This window comes from Bombus affinis, unplaced genomic scaffold, assembly GCF_024516045.1.
Source record: "Bombus affinis isolate iyBomAffi1 unplaced genomic scaffold, iyBomAffi1.2 ctg00000123.1, whole genome shotgun sequence".
Taxonomy (NCBI): Eukaryota; Metazoa; Arthropoda; class Insecta; order Hymenoptera; family Apidae; genus Bombus; species Bombus affinis.
Window position 1 is genome coordinate 151,970 of NW_026108855.1, and position 23,052 is coordinate 175,021.

At 40.5% G+C, this 23,052-nt stretch overlaps 1 protein-coding gene and 1 long non-coding RNA gene across 2 annotated transcripts; one reads left to right on the forward strand and one right to left on the reverse strand.

Annotated features, from left to right (window-relative positions):
• The first annotated feature begins 5,644 nt into the window (after positions 1–5,644).
• LOC126927516 (uncharacterized) lies at positions 5,645–6,504 on the forward strand. The gene is made up of 2 exons (XR_007715557.1): positions 5,645–6,204; positions 6,360–6,504. It is a non-coding gene; the product is annotated as an uncharacterized LOC126927516 (long non-coding RNA).
• Positions 6,505–10,819: 4,315 nt separating this feature from the next.
• LOC126927482 (katanin p60 ATPase-containing subunit A-like 2) lies at positions 10,820–12,987 on the reverse strand. The gene is made up of 6 exons (XM_050743594.1): positions 12,845–12,987; positions 12,485–12,734; positions 12,133–12,301; positions 11,963–12,075; positions 11,564–11,766; positions 10,820–11,406 (listed from the first exon to the last, which is right to left on the reverse strand). Exons 1-6 carry the CDS (start codon positions 12,928–12,930, stop codon positions 11,022–11,024), a joined length of 1,206 nt encoding a protein of 401 aa, XP_050599551.1. The 5' UTR covers positions 12,931–12,987; the 3' UTR covers positions 10,820–11,021.
• Between the last annotated feature and the right edge of the window lie 10,065 nt (positions 12,988–23,052).

A 23,052-nucleotide genomic window follows, 5' to 3' on the forward strand; every position in this document is an offset into this window, starting at 1 on the left:
CATGGAAATTGACCAATTAACAGTAACGCCAATTTCCCTCACTTTCCGAACGAAGGCTTTTTTCCACGAATCCGATGATTTCGGGCCCTTAGGCACACCCATCATAGTTTTCCTCGACAGCGTTACCATGAACAGTTTGCTGGTGAGTGCCGAGGCGTGCAAACGTGTGTCCAGTGCCCTGCGAAGTCCACAAAACAGCACGTGACCATCCAGTTGCTGCTGAGTGCCGAGACGTGTGTCCAGTGCCCTGTGAAATTCACAAAACTCCACGTGACGCTCATCTGTCGAAAGCAAATCCAACAAACCTAGCTAAGGGTTAACAGCCTCTCGACTAGTTCTTTCACACTGAATTAACTAGCTCGATGATGGCTCTATCATTCCAAACAGGCTCTCCGGAGCTAAATTATAACACCGCCGTTTTTCCTCCCCCGTGGCAAGGGGGCAACACATCTATCCTGGTAAACGACCATCACTCGAAAAAACGCAAGCTGGAACCAAGCAAGACAAATGTGAATAAGAGTCAAACTAAACCACCAGCCAGCCAGGTGACCACCTTCAATAGATTCTCAATACTGGAGTCTACGGAAAACTCCATGAATACAACCGAGAAGGTAAATAATCTCCATACTCAAAGAATTCCCCCTCCTCCACCAATATTCATTGACGACGTAATCGACATACAGTCAATGATAAGGACCATTGAAAAAGACATCAGCAAAGAGGACTACAAGTTAAAAATTAACAACAACCACGTGAAAATTCTGCTGACCCACCCAGACGCCTGTAGAAAGTTAACTAAGTTGCTAAAAACGTTATACGCTAAATTCCACACATATCAGCTCAAAGAAGAAAGACCTTTTCGTGTGGTGCTACGCAACATCCACCACTCAGTCGACCTAGATGAACTAAAGTACAAACTTCAAAATCTTGGCCATGAGGTAACAAACATAAGCAACATTAAACATAGAATCTCAAGATACCCACTATCACTATTCTTCATAAATTTAAAACAAAAAGGGAACAACAAAGAAATTTACAACGTCAACCGGCTGATGAACTCCATAGTTAAGTTCGAACCACCTCTTGTAAAGAAAGAAATAATACAATGTAAAAGGTGCCAAAGGTACGGCCACACGCAGAAATACTGCAACCATAACTTCCGGTGCGTAAAATGTGCAAGTAATCACCCCACTGACCAATACACTAAATCCCCCGAAACCCCCGCTAAGTGCATCCACTGTCAAGGAGAGCATCCTGCGAACTACAAAGGATGCTCAGCATATAAAACACTACATAATATTAAGTATCCAAAACTGAGACCCAAGGACATAACCATACAAGAACCTAGACCCCAAAGCTCACCTCACCATCAGTATCCCACGCGCAGGCAACACAAGGAAACGTAAACAACTCGAAAACCCACAGTGTACACACAGAAAATAGAATTCCCACCCCACAAAACACAAACAACTTCACCAGACTCGAAAAACTTATCGAGAAGCAAACTGAGCAAATTAACAACTTGCTGTCACTACTCACACTCTTCATGGACAAATTCATACGCACAGAAGCAAAATAAAACCAAGACGCATAGCTTTGCGGAACGCCAACGGTCTAGCTCAGCACAAATTTGAACTAGAACTATTCTTAAAACAACAGCAAATCGATGTGATGCTCATATCCGAAACCCACTTCACCGATAAAAACTACCTCAAAATACACGGATACAACTTCTACCACACCCAACACCCCAGCGGAAAGGCCCACGGCGGCACCGGAATCATAATCGAATTAAACATTAAGCACTACGAACTTCCACCATTCCAGAAAGACTACCTCCAAGCAACAAACGTAGCAATAGAAGACTGTCATGGTACAATCACCACTTCAGCTGTATACTGCCCTCCCAGACACTCCATCGCCAAAGAAGACTTTGACGACTTCCTGGACACCCTGGGCAATAGATTCATAGCTGGAGGAGACTACAACGCCAAACACACCCAATGGGGCAGCAGACTGGTTACAGTAAGAGGCAAAAACCTCCTCAACAGCGTAATAACCAACAACCTCAACTACCTTACCACATACGAACCTACACACTGGCCCACCGACACAAACAAAATACCCGATCTCCTTGATTTCCTCATAACTAAAAATATCTCGTCAAGACACGTCCAAATCAATTCCTCGGCTGATCTCTCCTCTGATCATTCCCCCGTGATAGTAACAGTCAGTTCAACTATCATTGAGAATACACCTAATGGCTCCATACATAACCAACACACCAACTGGCAGCTCTTTAGAGAAGTCTTTACACACACAACTTCAGCCTCAACTTCACTAAAAACCAATGAAGAAATCGAAGCAGCCACGGAATACTTAAACACGAGCATAATAAACGCTATCCGCTTCTCCACACCGGCAAAAACGTCCATCGGCAATCACGAATACCCCCAGTACATATTAAAAAAATAGCAGAAAAACGTAGACTAAGAAGGATATGGCAGACCCATAGAACACCGGAGGACAAACGCAAACTAAACAACGCAACTAGAAAATTATCCAAAACTATAAAAATCTACAATAATGACCGTTTTCACAAATATCTCGTCAGCTCGTCCCCCACAGCCGACTCCAACTACTCACTATGGAAGGCCTCCAGGAAACTCACGCGCCTCCCACAAATAATACCTCCAATCCGCCGTCCGCAGGGTGGATGGGCGCGTAGCCCTATAGAAAAAGCCAACCTATTTGCCAAACACTTGACTGAAGTATTCCAACCCCATTCCTCCATAGCTGCAGCGGACGTTACCGAATATCTGCACACTCCCTTCCAAATGTCCCCTCCTATTGAACCCTTCACTTCTTCAGAGATCATAGAAGCAATCAGTCGCCTAAACCCCAAGAAAGCAGCAGGTCACGACCTAATATACAATAAAGCAATCAAGGAACTTCCCATAAAAGGGATTGCACTCATCGCATCAATCTTTAACGCTATCTTCCGCCTTGAATACTTTCCTCAGGCGTGGAAAATCTCACTGATCACCCTCATCCCTAAACCCGGTAAACCAATATATGAAACCAGCTCCTATCGCCCAATCAGTCTTTTACCTACACTGTCTAAACTATTCGAGAGGATGCTCACGAATCGTCTCCTTCCACTCCTAGAAGAATTGAAAACACTCCCAGATCACCAATTCGGCTTCCGAAAACAACACTCAACAGTAGAGCAAATCCACCACATAACCCACATGATCAGCCAAACCCTTGATAAGAAAAAATACTGCTCAGCGGTATTCCTAGACATCCAACAGGCATTCGACAAAGTATGGCATGAAGGGCTACTCTACAAGCTTAAAAAGATCCTACCCCACCCATACTACACCATCTTAAAATCCTACCTAACCAACAGACAATTCATAGTTAAATGCCTAGGCGCCACTTCCGCAACATTCCCAATAGAATCCGACATACCCCAAGGTAGTGTCCTCGGACCCCTACTGTTCTCCATCTACACTGCCGACTTACCTATATCAAACGAGGTAACAATAGCAACATTTGCCGACGACACAGCACTATTAGCTACCCACGCAGACCCGGCAATTGCCTCATCCACTCTCCAGCGAAGTCTCGACTCCATGGAAAAGTGGTTCGAAAAATGAGGCTTCAAAATAAACGAAAAAAATCCTCTCATGTAACCTTCACGCTCCGAAAACAAACCTGCCCCCAGGTCACCATTAACAACACAATAATCCCAAGCAAGGACTCCGTAAGATACCTGGGCATGACCCTGGACAGGAGGCTAACTTGGAAAAAACATATCTCAGAAAAAACAAAGCAACTAAAGGAAAAACTAAGAAAATTCTATTGGCTCACGGGCCGACGCTCCAAGCTAAACATACAGAACAAAATAACCCTCTACAAGGCCGTAATAAAACCTGTCTGGACCTACGGAATCCAACTATGGGGAACAGCAAGTAATTCCAACATTGAAATACTCCAACGCTTCCAATCGAAAACGCTAAGATCCCTATCAAATGCACCCTGGTATCTTACCAACGAAACAATCCACCGTGACCTCAAGATACCTACAGTCAAAGATGAAATACACAAGTCCAGAAGCAGATATGACACAAGAGTCAACAACCACCACAACCCACTAGTCACCCAACTACTGGACACGACGGACCGATCTACATTTATCATATTTTATATAAAATTAGAAGGGACCTTTAAAAAATTGCATGCAACAACACACTTACAGGTACTCTTGAATTAGTTTTTCTACATGTCTGATTATGTCTTTATATGTGTATGTCAATTCAAATTTATTTTCTTAAAAGTCCCTTAATGAAAAACTAACACTTCATACTAACTTAGAACTTTTGAGTTCTTAGAATATTCTGATTTAGTCACTGGCTGTACCATAAATTCATTTACAGATATTATATTTCCACCAAGAGCTAGGTTTATTATGAGCCTTCCTGCATCATCATCGAATCCTTCTATTTGACCATAATTATTACCTTGTTTTCCAGCTATAATTTTCACAAATGTTCCTTTCTCGATTTTAACTTCTTCCTCTTCTTTTTTGGAATCTGTATTTTTCTTCTGCAATGCTACTTTGTCTGCTCCAAGACCCATACCTTTTGGTCGTAATTCTGGTATGACAGCTGCTACTAATCTGTAATAGTTAGAATAAACGATTGTGAAATAAAAAATGATGTTCTCTGTTTACTTTCCAATAAGTGATGTATTAAACACATATAATTAATTTAATCTAGAATAAAATTCATACTTTTCATTTCAACCAATTCCCTTTCCTGGTTGCCATCCCATTCCCTGTAACATTGCTACACCAAAAGCATCAATAGGAATTTTTTCATAATCTTGTAACGTAGACTGAAGAATAAAAAACAATATTTATAATATGCAAATGTAATACATCTGTGCATTGCACATCAATATGTTGATAACGTACCTGTTCTTTGCCTCTTAATGATTCATCTTCTACTAAAGGTAAAGTTAAATCATTTGTTTTAGTTTCATGTTCATTCTTTGACTTAAGTTCCTCAATGATTTCTTCCGCCGCTTGCTCTTCTAAAGTAACAACTTTATTTTCACTATCTTCAACTGGCTCTTTCTTTATTGATATTATTGGCGATGTTTTTCCATTAGATAGCTTTGATTTTGCCTCGTTAACACTAGCGTCTCCTACCTTTTCCTTATCTGCCTTCGGAAGGAAAATGTCTGCATCTATTTTATTAACAATTCTATCATGCCAGGTTTTTGAACCTAGTAATGGAATAATTAGAGATTCATCTTTTCTTTCTTCCTCATTGAAATAAAAAATTGTTTTCAAATATATATATTCCGCTATTGGTGATTTTTATAGGTTAGGTTGAGGTTATATGTTTCTTGATTATAAATTTTACTTTTTGAACTCACCCTATTACTTTAATACCTTTTTCATTAAGGCATTCAATGTAATCAACTTTCTTTTTTTCTTGTGGAATAGCATTTTTTCTTAATAGATTTCTTAATAGATTTTGCAAAACCGAAGGAAATCTTCTTTCCTTCTTCTGCTGGTTTGTTTGTTATTTTAACACTGACTTATAGATCAATACACATGTATATACTAGACATAAAGATTGATGTCACTTGAAACTATGTGCATGAATCTAATATCTTATTATACTTTATTAATCTACTCACAATTACTTGCACATTACTAAAATTTCATTCCGACAATATATCAAGCGCCTGAATAAGTGACATTAAAGTAAACATATATGAGAGAGGAAATAAGAAGAACTGACGCCTATGGTTTTCTATGTTACAGAGCTAGTGCTGCACCATACGGCCAAATGCCGAAAGTGGCTAGGATATCCCAGAGAGAGTAGTGCTGCACCATGCAGTCAAATGCCGAAGGTGGCTTATGCTAGTATATATCTGTCTATACGTTTCAATCAGAAAATCGATATTATGTGTTCATGTGAAAGTTCACATTTCCTTAGGAGCTGTATTTTGATAGATTTAAGCTTCTAATGGAGCATTTTAAACGTATAGAGTATACTATGAAGTAGAGTGCGGATCATTTTATATTCATAGAAAATTTGAATGTATGGAAATGTACCAAATGCTCATGATATGCAAAAATATGCAAAATATTCAAAGTAAACCAATCATCAAAAAGTTTAAAAGGTGAAACAAATTTCTTTAATAACACCTAGATTAATTTTTATTTGTTAACGATCTACATTCTACTACGCTTTTAATTCTACCCTAGTTTATGCACCATAGCGCATGACAGCGCTATTATGTCCTTTACAATTTATTCAAGATCATTCTATTTTCAGATCAGACTCTCTATTTTTCTTTTTGCATCCTGCAAATTACCGTATAGTGATGTAAAACGAAAGCTATTGCTCGTTAAAATTTGACGTACTTTTGTTTTCATGAAAATATACATATGTTGAATTAAATAAACTAAACTATTGATAATCACATTGAAAGTATATATATTTATATATAACTTAGATTTCACAGATTTGGATTCGATATTGAAGTACTTCTTATGTATTAACGAAGAAGATAAAACATACTAATACAAGCATAATTCAACTGAGCGATTATGATAATGTTAATGCGCATCTCCGAACGTGCAGAGGATAAATGAGCAGGTAAGTTGCTCCCATCACTTTCTCCTTTGTTTCATGCAACTGTAACTCTTAGAATGTAATGTATAAATGTATATAACTATCCTTAACCGCATTGACGAAATGATGATAGACACAATTACTTGTTTGTCAGTTGAAGATCTTTTCTTTCCTCTTACTACATATTTATGTACTCTTAACTTGTCTTTTTAGCAATACTATCGCTCGTTTGTTCTACAGTTTTCAGAATTCTACCTTTTAGCGTTCTACACACGATCGGAGCGTAAATGTGCCCGTAGTCTGCCTGTTCCTATAAGCTACTTTAAACGATCATCTTTGATTGTGTTGGCTCGTAGATCATAGAGGAAGCCATTTACCTATCTTTCGGAACAAGAACTACAGTTAAAAACAGCGACCAATTGAGAACGGTAGTTAAGTCCGCGAGTAGAGGGGTGAGCGTGTTTTAGCGGCGACAACAGCACACGGTATGCAGATACGAAGCCGGGGTAAACCGGCAAGCCGTAGTTCACGGACCGTAGTAAGCGTGGTAACTCTGAACAGTCAACGACATTTGAAAGCCGGCCGCGCTCTGGAATTCAGGTAAATTTACCTCTTTTTCGTCTTAAATTTTCATTGACATTTCTCTGCTTATAGATTATTATACGGTTAGAAATGACATATTTTTGGAGATATCGAGGAATGGTACTTTTAAGTAATTTTGATTTTCATCACTCATAAATTGAACCGAGGAAATTCCATCAATTTATTTACCGGCTGTTAAAAAGTTTTAATGAAATGGGACAAATGGTAATTAGTTGCGAAAATAAGGACAGTTGTGCCAGAGTTACAGTGTTTGCCTTTAATTTCAATTAACTGTACAGCCTGAACGTGGAGATTTCGTTCCTATGTAAATGGTGAGATATACGACACACTGGACTGGTTTCTCGATAGTTAACATCTAAATGGTTAAATTAGGGAATGCTTTAACAAAGTTGATTCAAACATTTGATGAAAAACCCATAATTTACCTTTCTTAGAAATAGTCTTATACTCTTACATATCTTTTATACATTTTTCTTATATATAGAAATCTAACATTTATCAAATATGTGACAATTTTTACTGCAATCAAACATCTTATTTACTCTACGTAATGAAGCTAAGTTTAATTAACTTTCCTCAGTATCTTACATCACCAGTCACGCTCTCGATCCCGCTAGCTAGGCAATAAATCATCAAAAGTCGAGTTACAATTACGTTCTTATCCTACTTCAGAGCCCCTCACCTATCCGTTATCCAATTTCCTCTTCGAAATCCCATCGTGAAACCGACAATTAACTACTGTTCATCAGCATACGTACAGTTGACGGAATCGACATAATGAGACAGCGGAGTTAAATGTTAAAAAGTTTGCATATTTTATAATTTGAATGGCGTAAGGGAAAATAAGATGTTTGATTCGCCTAAGATCGTTTCATCCTGTATGGCACCAACATTTCATAAAATATTATATAACACAATTTGGAAAACAGGGTTGAGAATCATAGTGGTGTAAGTTAGGCCATTGCCAGTTTTCATCAAATAATCTTCTGTGTTTATTACCGTAAAAATAGATTACATCTGTTCAAACCGTGGAAACAGAAATGGTAGAGAATAAAGTTACGACTTAATCGGTTCTGAAACCAAAGGGAAGATATGTTTTAGAGTAAAAATGAATTCAAACATTCGGAATTACGACTTAAACCACTATGACATTGAATTTGTCGTATGAAACCTACGCGTTGGGGAACGTGTTGAGGATGTCCCGAAACGTAGTTACAAATTAAGACAGGTCCGCGAGGCTAACTGTAAAAGAGCGAGCGTAACTGTGCGGAGTCGATGTTAACGGAGAAGATCTTCCTGCCGAAGATTTGTTCCGCTATGTCTAGACGTTCTATCCTTTGTTTCCTCGTTGCATTTTTTTACTTTCATTATATCGCCACGAACAATGTTGCTCGTCGTGCTCTTAACCGTGCAACAGTCGGACAAAAACCCGTTCTACCTCGTATATAGCGTTCTGTTCGACACGGTCCACGAACTTACGGACAGATTTTTCGCGATTAAAAGAACAAGATAAGACAATTTCACGGTGATCTCATTGTTGTATATGTATACGGAAGTCCCATGGTTGTCGAAGTTTGTGCAGTAATTCTTCTTTCTCTTTCTCTTTTAATTATCGTTTTTTGCAGAAGAATGACCGTGGTGTAGAACATGATTGATGTTGATGGTGTAGTAATGGGCGGTGATGCTTCAAACGTATATAATACACTTGAGTTGTATCAAGCATGTTTTTACAACTTTGAGTCGGTTTTACGTGTTCTCATGTTATTGTAACGATTAAGTTACCATAAATATAGCAGTTTTCCCAATGGATCCACGCGTCGAGAGAAGCCATATCACGTAAAACATACATTTCCGTATAATGTTGTACAAATAACAGTCTAAGAAGAGTAAACACTCTTTATTACGATCATACATGTATATTGAAAATATAGCGATCGTTGCAACGTTATGAAAAATTATTGCAATGAAAAATTTTGACGGTGGATACGTATCGTTAGCAGATGATTCACAAGTTTCGAATCGTCTGACGGTACTGGTGCGTTGAACTTTCAGTGGTTGCGCGCGTACGCGTGTCGAGTCGAATTCTAGTTCGATTTCGCTATGGTAAATGTAATCGAGTGAACAATCGCGCTACCGGGTCTACGCGTATTCCGGAACTCGGCGCATAATGCCGCGGAAACGGGCATTACAGGTCATTCAGAAGTTACGTCTCATAAATTAAAATACATAGAAGAATGGCAATTACATTCTCCTTTTTATTATTTATATTCTATTATTAGAACACGTATCATTTTTCAAAATTTTCCTTGCAATCTACAATTGTTTATGTTATCTTCCTATTGATCATCGACTTTGTCATTTGCATGTCTCATTTTCCTCGTGTACGGCATTTCAATATCAGGGAACGAATTTGTATCTTCTACATGAAATCATCTCTTTAATTTCAGATAGACGAATATGCGGCTGCTTCTGTTCCAAATATCTCCGTTACTGTGCCTGTTGACGGAAATCGGCGCGGCTGGGATCGGTAAAGCATGGCAGATCCTGCCATACGCGACCGATTCCTGGAATCACCCATCATGGCCACGGCTCGACTCTTCCGCGTTCGAAGTTCGCAGCGTGAGCGGGATTGGTCATCTCAATCCCTTGTTTAATTGTTGATTTTTTTAAATCTTTGTTTATTAATTCCAGATTTTTTACATATTTTTTTTTTACATGATTTTCTTCCAGAATAAACGCTGAATTCTGATTGTAGGGTGGTACAGGCAAAAGTACCGATACGCGACGGTACGACATAGCCATGCATTATTACATTTTTTTTCTTTTTTTTTTTTTTTAAGATTATTATTGTAACTTAAATTTAAGCCGCTGTTACGCTGTGCTTATGTGCGATATTTTAATTTATGTCCTGAAAGCCTGGACGCAAAAACAGGACAGTTCGTTAGCGTAGGAGGGAACTTCTTCGTTAGACTGAACTCTGTTGATTGACTATTGAAAGCGCAAAGCGTAATAAGTTATAGTAATTCTTTTGCACGAGATTAAATAATTCAAGAGCGTTATTTTTTAGTATTGATTATTTATTTTAAACATTGAAATTTACAATAAACATTTAGAATTTACAACAGAATTTGGCTAATAATTCAGTTGTATGAGAAAAATTTCAAGACAATTATCGATACATAATCCGACATCGCATTTTCTGCATTCTCTTATTTTTCTCACAAACAACACATTTTCTTCTCGATAATTAGATGCGACTGTCCTCGAAACAGGTAGACAATTATAACGAGACATTATTGGCATTTGCTTACTGCCGTTACTAAGGAATACATTCATATTTATCTCACATAAATGTAATAGTATTACTTCTACTTGATCGGAAAAATCGACAAACGCGTATATCTGTCCTTAGGCCATGCGGAATACTTGCAAAAAACGCATATATGTGTTCTGAGTCTACACCCATAGCTTTCGCCCGGCGCATATACGCGCCCATACATGCGTTAATAAGATAAGAGGAAATAAAAGACAGATTATCGATAAAATACACTAACACATATGTAATACGTGGATATATTACCACTCAGATTACACATATTATATATTATAAGGGAATACGTATACCACGTATACATATATGTAGAACGAACATTTCAAACTTGTTTATAGCGCGTGCGCACACATACATGCACGCACACGAACAATTTTTCGAACGATAATTATATTAATGATATATATTATGATAACCATTTATATTTTTTAAAATATGTTCTTATGGCATACATATTTATTCCACGCTTTATATCTATCCACATCCGTGACTGTAGGTGACATTGTTTTTAACAATTTTGCTATTATTTCATAATTCTTTAATTCATATTTCAAAGTCGTAACAGATGTTTCTTTTTTTTCAAGTTTTTCCCACATTGGACTTATTTCTAGCAGCCATGCTTGCTTACAAAGCAATTTTATATCCGCGCAAGAATATTTTTCAGTAGATTTTATTATGTGGTTTACAATATCCATATTCTCTAATAACTGGTTGCTAAGGTATAATTTGAACATATCGAGTCGAGTAACTTCATTTGGTAATGATACGTATATTTTCTTTTCGAGGCGTCTGTGTAAAGCTGCATCAATGTCCCTAATAATATATTTACAATAAATATTATTGTTCTGTTATATTAATAATAACGAAGGAATATTCCGAACAACACAATAATTAAGATTAAGATAATGAATAATTATGATATTAAGATATTTTCTACTTAGAAAACATTGAAATAGCGTGATATACATACCAAGGGCAATTAGTTGCAGCCAAAAGAACTACATTAGAATTTTCGTTAGATACTAATCCATCCAATCTAGAAAGAAGTTCTGATCTGAATCTCTTTGCAGGTTCAGACAATGTACAGTTTACTCCTCTATTTGTGCCTATCCAGTCAATCTCGTCGATAAAAATAATTGTAGGCGAATAATTATAGGCAAGTTCAAATAAAACCTGTTCAGTTTAACAAATGTATTTATTATTTATTAAATATTATATTCAAAATTCCTTAAATTCATTGTTTCATCACGAACGTAATATCATTTCGTTTTCCAAACAACTATTCTATTTATATATGAATGACGACAAATAAAAACAAATCTTTTTAAACCTAGAATCTCTTCTTCATAGACAAAGGAAATCAACTTACACGGATATACTTCTCGGAATCGCCTCTCCATTTGCTCACCAATGAGCTGGCCGTTATGTTAAAAAAGGTGCATTGGCATTCTGTTGCGACTGCCTTCGCCAACATCGTCTTCCCTATTTCGTAATTGATTGTAAACATGTACGGGAATGAAAGAAATACGAGTATCTTACCTGTACCAGGTGGTCCGTATAGCAGAATACCTTTCCAGGGAGAAAATGGGCCATTAAAAAAGATAGGGTACTTAAGGGGATACACAATGGCCTCCTTAATAGCAGATTTACATTCCTCTAGGCCTACAATGTTGTCCCAATATACATTTAATTTTGTCAGTATGATTTCCTGCGACAATACAAAGATGAAATGGCGCATAATCTCCGTATTAATTTCCGTAAGTGTTATGTAATTCGTTATTTAAAGCTTTACTGAAATCCCTGCGTCATTGATATACAGTGGATTGTTTATCGATAGGTATTTTATTTTTAAAAAGCTTTACAATACGTATATTAATCGAAAATAACTTACGCATGAAATGTCTTCAGCAATCTTCCGCAATTCCGGATTGTCTATATAAAGCTTCCGAGCCCGTTGCGATATCTTTGATTGCGTGGATTGTTCCATTGAGACGTTAAATAGCTCTTCTGATGAAGCTCCATCGCTTTCATTGGCGAAAATTGGTGTCACTGTCATTGCGAGATTAATATCATCCGTAGCGTCACCCGTCATCTTCTGTTGTACATTCCTCCCTTTCACAGACTCACTTCTCGTTTCTTTGCTAACAGATTTGACACGTTTTACTACTTCTTCGAAGATTGAATGATATTGTAATCGATACGTTGAATACGTTGAGAACGTTGAATAGTGTTAAATAATTTAAATTCTTACACTTTGTTCGCATTTGTCATTTCCCTCGTCTTTATTTCCTTTTCAGTTATTTTCTTGCACAATATAGGATATTTTTGGAATTTCATCTTGTAATAATTTTCATATTCTGTAAGAATAATTTCCAAATCGACGTTGTCGCAGACTCGATATTTCCGAGGTAGACGAGCTTCCCGGATTAATACATCGCTAATGTCTACATATCTAAAAAATATAATTTTTAATTCATTGAACAAATTTTATGCTATGAGTACACACTATACGATAATCATCAATTAACTGTTTTATTTCTAGGTAAGACAGACAAAAAGAATGTACTGTCTATTTATTATTATATAAATCCTCGGCGATAATATTTTGCCTTCTGCTTTTTAATTTCCAATTTTTAAAGTTTGAATTTATATATATTTTCATTTATAACTAGTTAATCTACGTTATCGATTGAGTTATTCTATAACTACTGAGTTACCGATGTCGATTTTCAAATTTTGGTTCCTTCCCCTCTTTCCGCACTAATTTCTATTTCGATTGGTCACCGATATTATTCGAAAAAATTGCAACTAAGAAGATATCTAAATTGCAATGTACTCACCCATTGCGTCCCAAATAATCACATATAAGGTACAATATGTTCCGATTACGTTCCGAAGTACGACTCTCCTCCTAATGCGACATTTATTTTTTTTATTATTAACAATAATTATTAATAATATAAAGATTTTCATGCAATTTTCTGTTACATTGCGAGTTTAATCAATTTGTTACACATAATTTTGTTATCTACCATCTTGATACGTGCAAAGATAAATCTTAATGATATATAATACAGCGTAAATGGTTATAAATAATTAATTATTGACAATAATTATAAGAATTATCGAAAGAAAAAATCATAGATACTATGTGCGAGTGTAAAATATCACAAAAAATGAACAACAATTGTGAAAAACGCAATATGGCAAATCAATGACAAAACACACTCATGACTGTCATGGAAGTTCCAAAGTCTAAAATCTAGAATATTCCTTACCTCTTTTCGCAAATTATAAGATATCTTATTTGTGGTACCTTGCAGCGATAAATCACCGTTCATTGTGATAGTTTTAAATGTGATAATGATATCCTTGTATTGACTATCGTTTTTCGATAGTTACGAGAATTTTCGTTTATTACTTTGAGACAATCCGTCACTTCCTTTCTCTTATAAAGTTTCCCTTCAACTCCGTTGAAAATTGAGCATCAAACAGGAGACGAACGATTTGTTGTCATGGCGATGTTGGTTCACACATAAGCAGGGTGCGAATATAATGATGGAATAGTCGAGTCCTGTCTACTGTATAGTAAGATGGATGCGACATGGAAATAGAAAGAGAAGGCATATAGGTATATAGGCATTTCCTGTCCTTGTTTAATCAGGCATGCACACTAGTGGACACTGACGGCGCTCGTTTACCGTTGTTACATATTTCCGGTACAAGTACGCGGGCATTAGAGAAGGACGGAACGGTCTCTCTCTTTAGCCCTATATCGCGTTTTTAGTTCGCTCACGCGCTCTGTACTTATATCTGTCGGACGCACGTCAGGATTGGGGGTGGGGGTGTTCGGTGAATCTTCGTTGGAATTAGCCATAGGTGCGGTGTAACAATGGTTGAGTTTATTGACACAAATTAGGGAGATTTACAGCGTCGATAGATAATCGCAAGGTTTCGATATTCGCGGCACTATGACAATGGTCTCGGCTCCGGCAACGTTTCCGCGGTCAACGGATACTGGACTTTACCCTTCGTTTGCGTCTAAGTTACACTATATGTTAGAGCACGGGGGCAATTATTTCGTATACGAAAGACAGGTCGATTACTGATGAGATCGCACTAGAGAGTGACTCTCCGTCGCGGTGACGCTGTCGAAGAAAACTATGATGGGTGTGCCTAAGGGCACGAGATCATCGGATTCGCGGAGAAAAGTCTTCGCTCGAAGGGTGAGGGAAATTGACGTTGCTGTTAATTGGTCAATTTCCATGTTGGTGGTTAGAGAAAGATATTAGCTGTCCTTGGGGAAAGTTGCTAGCGAGAAGCGTCGTTCGTGGAAGGATAGATTTCTCTTATCTTCCCGTAGTCGGGGCACAGGCCATTTGTCTATTTGAGAGACTTTGTGTAATTGAAATTTAATATTCGTAGCGGGTCCTCGCCCAGCTAAACATATACTGTGAAGATGCGTTGGCATCTGGCAATCGTCTTACCCGAAGGACAAAGTCTGCGTGTGGCGAGCCACGGGACAGAAATCGTTGAAATGTTTACCGTCGTGCCCCGTCCCAAGTATTTCTTTTAAGGAAAGCTATAGAGTTGCTTCATGCCTCTGTTAGATAAAACGTTCATCCCTTGACCGCGACTACGTTCGGCGACCGGTTGTCACCTCGAGCCCGAGCTCACTATCATAAATTTCGAATAAGTACAGTCGGATCGAATTACAACAGTTTCTTAGTGCGGCTATGATGAAATCTGGATTACAGCGCTAAGGGGGTCCTCCCACCGCTCCAAAGGGGAGGCTCCGGTGTTCTTTCATCTCCGACACGGCCATTCTGACTATCACACGTCCTCGGGTGGATCTAAAATATTGGGTTTTCCTAATATTAAACTTGATATAACTGGTATTTTGTTCCTTTATAGTTTAGCTAAGTTATATTGTACTGGTTTCTTTATGGCTTAACTAACTGTCCAAATAGGTCAAGGGCCCAGGTTAACAACAAAAATTTCGATTGGATGTTCAATGATAAAGTAGGGAAGAAAAAACACAAAAGTCAGTAGCATTATGATTGGTATTCAAAGCGCCAGTTGCATCTTGTGAGTTACCGGTCAGACCGTAATAACATGACAGATCATTTTCGATTTCGTACACGGATGAGTCTCAGTTTGTTGGATCCTATTACCGCACTGGGCGTGTGTGGAGACACTGGGTGCGGGTGCATTGATGTAATAGGCGTGTATGGAGACACTGAATGCGAGTGCAGTGTATGGAGACACTGAACACGAGTGCATTGATGTAATAGGCGTGTATGGTATCACTAGGCTTATGCGGGAATGCCGAATGCTAGTGTGTATTCGCACTAGGCTTGTGTGGAAATATCGAATGCTAGTGTGTGGTCGCACTAGGCTTATGTGGGAATGCCGAATGCTAGTGTGTATTCGCACTAGGCTTGTGTGGAAATATCGAATGCTAGTGTGTGGTCGCACTAGGCTTGTGTGGAAATATCGAATGCTAGTGTGTGGTCGCACTAGGCTTGTGTGTGGAAACATTGTGTTAAATGTCATAGTCATAGTGTTAATGATCCTCTGAGATCGGTGTAGTCATATCGTCATTGTCACTGCCATTGTCATCACTACAGACGTCCAACTCAGCAGGAACGCAACTATTCGGCATTTTTCTTAATCTATCATGACTGTATTTATACGATCGTTTGCCATCTAATGTCTTTAAAGTATATCTATCCCCTTCCAAAATCTCTGCTATTATCAATGGGCCGCTAAACTTTGGATCTAACTTGGTTTGGTTTCTTTCCTCGATTTTGCGCAATACGAAATCACCGACATTAAACCTAACCACTTTAGCTTTGGTGTTATCGAATCTTTCTTTGTCGTGTTTGGCAAAAATTGCTATATTTTTTGTCGCCTGTTGTCTTACATCGGAGATATCTATTTCTCTTTCTTCAACGCTATCAGGTAGCAACAAGTCGTACGGTCTTGCTGTCCTACCGATTAGTAGTTCCAGTGGGCTCGCTTTAGTCACGCGGTTGGTGGTGCAATTCAGGGCCAATTGTATCTCCCCAATCGCGTCTTGCCATGATCGACCGGTCGTCTCTACTACCGTGAACATATTTTTCAACGTACTCATAACACGCTCCACCTGCCCATTGGCTCTACTAGCACCGGTCGCTATCAAGTGGACTTTAATTTGTTTGCTTTCACAGAACTCCTGAAATTCCCTGCCCGTAAAACATCTACCCTGATCTGCTGTTATCCGGCAGGGACTGCCGAATAAAAATATAGCGGACTTGAGAGCTTCGATGGTGTTAAAGGAGTCTATCTTACGGGTATGATGTAAGTGTACAAACTTCGTGAAAGCATCGACTAAAACAATGACATATTCCTTGGAATCCTTTTTACCGCTTAGCTTGCCCGTTATGTCCATGTGGACCGTATGCCAAGGTATGCTGGTCTTAGGTATAGGATGTAGCTCGGCCTGGATCTTACCCGAGCTTGCCTTCGAACTCTACAGGCATGACAGTTCTCTACGAATTTGCGAACATACTTCGCCATTCCTTCGAACCAGTAATACTCGTACAGCTTCTCGAGCGTCTTATCCCAACCCAAGTGCATAATCGACTGATGCACATGGTTGATAACGGACCATCTAAAGCCTCTCGGGACGATGGGCAAGCAGAGGGTTCTACCCCTCCGCTGCACTTTGCGATAGAGCATACCTGAGCGCAACTCATAGGTATTCGCGATATCTTCCGCGAGCTCGTCGTTTCGTAGTTTGCGGGTAGTTTCTATAATTTGCGGGTCGCGACGCTGTTCGGCCAGTAGCCAGTCTTCCGATATTTCGGCCAAGTTGATTTCTTTCTCCGCAATTTTATCAATTTTACGGTGGCCTAAGTCTACGGGATTTCGCGAGAAGAAATCTACGTGGGACATCCTCTTCCCTTCTCGGTACATAATGTCGAAGGTGAAAGTCTGCAAGTAAGCCCACCACCTGTGGACTCTATCGTTCAAATGCGCTTTGTTACTTGACGCTTTCAGCGAATTGCAATCCGTAACAACAAGAAATTCTCGTCCGTGTAGGTAGTGACGGAAATGCTTGATGGCGTTTACGACTGCTAACGTTTCTAGTTCGTAGGAATGATATCTAGATTCCGCGGGGGTAGTTCTTTTGCTGTAGTACTCGATTACTCTATTTTTACCTTCGACTTTATGCATCAAGATCGCTCCGTAGCCCTCCGAGCTGGCGTCGGTATGTAGCTCAATTGGGTAATTAGGGTCGAATATCATTAGTACCGGCGCGTCGGTCAGGACGGAAACTACCTGTTGTCTGATTTTCTCGTGCCTATCTGACCATGTTATGTTTTTGCTACCTGAGGTGAGCGCATACAGGGGTTTCATCATCTGCGAGAATTTAGGGACGAACCTACGGAAATACGAAGCTAACCCGATGAATTGTCTGAGCTGAGTGACGGTCGTTGGCGCGGGTAAGGAACTTAAGGCGTGTATTTTACCCGGGTTGGGGCGAACTTCTCCGTTATGGATTATATATCCCAAGTAAAGTACCGTTGTTTTCAGAAAAGAACATTTCGCGAAGTTGAACGAAAATCCGGCTTTCACAAGAGTATCTAGTACGGTGTTCAACCTTTCTAGAGCTTGATCTATCGAGTCGGCAATAACTAAGACGTCATCTAAATAAACGACGACGTAAGAATACGCAAGGTCGCCTAAGGCGTTAAAGATGGCCCTCTGAAAAACGGACGGTGCATTTTTCAATCCGAACGGCATTGTTACATACTCATATTGTCCGTCGGGTGTAACGAACGCGGTATACTCCGTTGAATTGGGATGTATGGGGATTTGGTGGAACCCGCTGGCCATATGGATATTAGCCTGGAGGCTAATGAAGTATTTCGCGTTCTGCAATCTCGCAATTTGGTCTGCGATAAGGGGTAGGGGATACCGATCCGCAACCGTATTTTTATTTAGCGCTCGGAAGTCTACGCACAGTCTATCCGAGCCGTCCTTCTTCTTCACGAGCAACATAGGACTTGCGAACGGTGACTTACTAGGTCTTATAATGTTTGCTTTAATTAGTTCGCTAATTCTCTCCCGCACGGTTTTCCGCTCTTCCTCGCTAAGTCTGTAAGGACTTCTTTGGACGGTGACGTTAGGGTCGATTAGTCGTATCTCTAGCTGGTCCGTAGTTACACGAGTACGTGGGAAACCCGTGATGAATGAGTTTTTAAACCTTTCGAGAATGGAAATTAACCGGCCCTTATCGTTACCAAGTACCTCGGTGTCTACTTCACCGAGATCGATCTCGTTTTCGACGGTCCTATTACAGGCGTTAACTATTTTCGTTTTGCAAATATTGAGACTGTCGCGCGTAATATGTACGTCGAAGCCTTGGCTCAAAATTTCGCGACCAATCATGATATCGTATTTTAAGTGGCTATCGGGGAGGACGTGAAAAGTTATCTCGAGCGCAAAACCGTTGATGCATACGGTGGACAAAATCTGCGACGTACTCTTAACGCATGCATTCCCTATCCCTCGCATTACTACTACGTCGGCCGTTCGTATGCCGGGAAATTTCGGGGCAACGGACTCCTTAATTAACGAGCATTCGGCCCCAGAATCGAAGCAAAATGGGAACGACTCACCCTGGAGGCTTAATTTACCGGTTGGGGCCTCCACCACGCAGGATTCGACTCGACGATCCTGGCCGTTGCTGTCTCCTCTCTCCTTCCGCAGCGGGTAGTCAGAGGCGATGTGTCCTTCCGCTTGACACTTGAAGCAAACCGGCTTGGACGATGTAGCTTGTCGGCCTCCTTCTGGACGTCGTATCTTCCGTTTCTCGGCCCGCATCTTCTTGCGGCACACCGTCATTTTATGTCCAAAGGCACCGCAGTAGAGGCACTTGTTCTGGGGGTCGGACAGCTTGTGTCGTTTGGTTTCGGGTATTGCTTGTCGCCGGCCTCTTCTCGTGAGCGAAGACTCTTATTTCGCTTAAAAATTGGTCCTCGGTCCGGATATCCTTCTCGAGTGCCACTCGTTCGATACGCCGGTCGACTGACTTCACTCGATAAAAGGCGATAGCATTGAATAATTCCGGCAAGGTTATATGTTGCCACTTCATCTTTATGAGGGAACGGACGCGAGCGGCGAAAGCCGCCGTGTTTTCGCCCTTCTGTGGTTGTTCGTTAAGTATCTTTATTAGTGTCGAGGTTGCTGTATCCTTGCCACCAAAACGCGTCGTAAAAAGTTCCGTAAACGCTGGCCAAGTGAGGCCTTCTTCGAACACTCCCTGCGTAAACCAATTTGCTGCGGAACCCTTCAGAGCACTGCTCAAAGCGGTGGCTAGCGAACGGTCTTGTAGGGGGTGGTCCTTCATAATCAGACCAGCAGTGGTACACCATGCGACTGGATCGGCGCCCGGGATGTCGGGGTTAAAATCCGGTAGCACAGTTTTGGTAGGTTCCGCACTCGGCTTCAAATTCAGCTCCTCCACTAGGCCACGCAAAATGGCCCTCATTCCGTTCACCGTCATAACCGATTCGAATCCCACTTCTGATGTCGGACGCACGTCAGGATTGGGGGTGGGGGTGTTCGGTGAATCTTCGTTGGAATTAGCCATAGGTGCGGTGTAACAATGGTTGAGTTTATTGACACAAATTAAGGAGATTTACAGCGTCGATAGATAATCGCAAGGTTTCGATATTCGCGGCACTATGACAATGGTCTCGGCTCCGGCAACGTTTCCGCGGTCAACGGATACTGGACTTTACCCTTCGTTTGCGTCTAAGTTACACTATATGTTAGAGCACGGGGGCAATTATTTCGTATACGAAAGACAGGTCGATTACTGATGAGATCGCACTAGAGAGTGACTCTCCGTCGCGGTGACGCTGTCGAAGAAAACTATGATGGGTGTGCCTAAGGGCACGAGATCATCGGATTCGCGGAGAAAAGTCTTCGCTCGAAGGGTGAGGGAAATTGACGTTGCTGTTAATTGGTCAATTTCCATGTTGGTGGTTAGAGAAAGATATTAGCTGTCCTTGGGGAAAGTTGCTAGCGAGAAGCGTCGTTCGTGGAAGGATAGATTTCTCTTATCTTCCCGTAGTCGGGGCACAGGCCATTTGTCTATTTGAGAGACTTTGTGTAATTGAAATTTAATATTCGTAGCGGGTCCTCGCCCAGCTAAACATATACTGTGAAGATGCGTTGGCATCTGGCAATCGTCTTACCCGAAGGACAAAGTCTGCGTGTGGCGAGCCACGGGACAGAAATCGTTGAAATGTTTACCGTCGTGCCCCGTCCCAAGTATTTCTTTTAAGGAAAGCTATAGAGTTACTTCATGCCTCTGTTAGATAAAACGTTCATCCCTTGACCGCGACTACGTTCGGCGACCGGTTGTCACCTCGAGCCCGAGCTCACTATCATAAATTTCGAATAAGTACAGTCGGATCGAATTACAACAGTTTCTTAGTGCGGCTATGATGAAATCTGGATTACAGCGCTAAGGGGGTCCTCCCACCGCTCCAAAGGGGAGGCTCCGGTGTTCTTTCATCTCCGACATATCTATTACATTCCCACCATAAGCAGCGGCCGTGCCAGTGACTTACAAAAGTTTCGAACTCGCGGACGTTTAATCACGTTCCCTACTCCGAAAGGGTAAGTACAAAGTTGCTCGTCTCAGTACTCTTGTTAGAAGTTTTATCATATTTTTCATTTCGTGGCTACAAGTTTTTCCAGGAAATTCTTATCGTTTTACAAGGGCTGTGGGGCACAATGACGTCAGCTATCGATCATATACGCGAATTTGTTGTAAATTAATTAGGAGAATATCTGGAGTTCTTTATCGTTGTCAGCTGTAAAATATTAGAATTTTTCATTTATAATTGTCATATTTTCGACTCTTCCGTTGCCAAGACCATCTTGAAAGATTTTTGGTATGTTCCATCACCCTTGTTAAAAGTGTGCCCATTGGTTAGATATATTGATTTTAAAAACCAATACGTATATCAAGTTTATTATCTCACAGAAACAAAGAAATTCGTTTTATTAACGAATTTTCGATGTTTCTTCTCAATTTCCTTTAGTATCGAACGAAGAACATTATTTGATCAAACGTTTCATCGTTCAAGTAAGGTTCACCTTCTTTAATGTCAATGATTTTGAGATATGTTATTAAGCTCCAAATTCTAAGCAATCTTCTATATATGTACATATAATTGTGTATTATATATATATATAACATACGTATAATAGCCAAAGTTCAACTCCCAAGTATACGCAAAGCTTTTATTTTCAATTTATGCGATACCACTATGTTTCATGAATTTATTTGTTAACGGTATTGAAACAAATACCAAGCAGAGGACGAACTATCCGTGAACTGTTTTGCCAACGAGTACGCTTCCAATATTTTCTGTTTGAGAAAACACGATCTAAGGGGGGGGGGGGCAAAGCTTGATAATCTCGAAAGAATACAAGCATCAATTTCAAGCGCTTATAGGGAATCAAGCGGGCTTGTTAAGGTCGTAAGTTGGACAATTATCCCGTGTTGCATGCTCGATGATGGCGGCAAGCAGAACGGACACGTGCACGTCGCTCCGTAGGCATAACCGAAATATCTGGGTAAATTAAAGAACTCGGGCGGAAAAGTGCACGAAAGTGAAGTTTCTAGTGCTCCGGAATGAGTGGGAATACAAGAAATACGGGAGCTCGCTGGTATAAAAGCGAGAGAAACGATTGAAAGTGCTGTGTGTGGAAAGTGAGGTTAGGGGCAGAGCGAAGGCCATCTTGGGTCGCGAGACCGAAGCGCCACCGTGCGGGCTACCTGGGTAACCAAGGAGTGGGAGAGCGCCCCCGTGGATGGCCAGTCTAAACTCCCCGCGTCGAACAGTGATAGGGACACTGCGAGTTTAAGTATCCGGTCATCAGACAGACGACTGGCGACCTTACGACGACATCGGCAAGTTATTTAGGACACGAATCGCATACACGCGGAAGGATACACCTCAAACATACATATATATATATGTATATTAAAGTCATAAACACAATATGGACAAGTACTACAAGGTAAGTAAACTTACGGCTCAGGGGGTTTCGGAGCTTCCAGGCCCCGTCGGGGATTCGAGTAGCGTCCCAGGCTCGACCCGACGGTCACCCAACGACTGGACGAACGGCGAGGGGAAGGTCGATCCCAGGGCCTCCCCTCGTTCGGTAAACACGACCGGGGACCAAGAAACACCCGCAGATGTCACAGAGGAAAAGATGTGCAAAAAAAGCACAAGAAGATACCTCGAATTTGATGAAGACATCGCGGGATTCATCGAGGATGTCGAGATGCCAATGCAGGCACTCAAGGATAAGACACCACCCACCGAAAAGGCGACCCGATTCGCCAAGGAAAAAATCCCGAAAGGTGACAAGATCACCAGATAT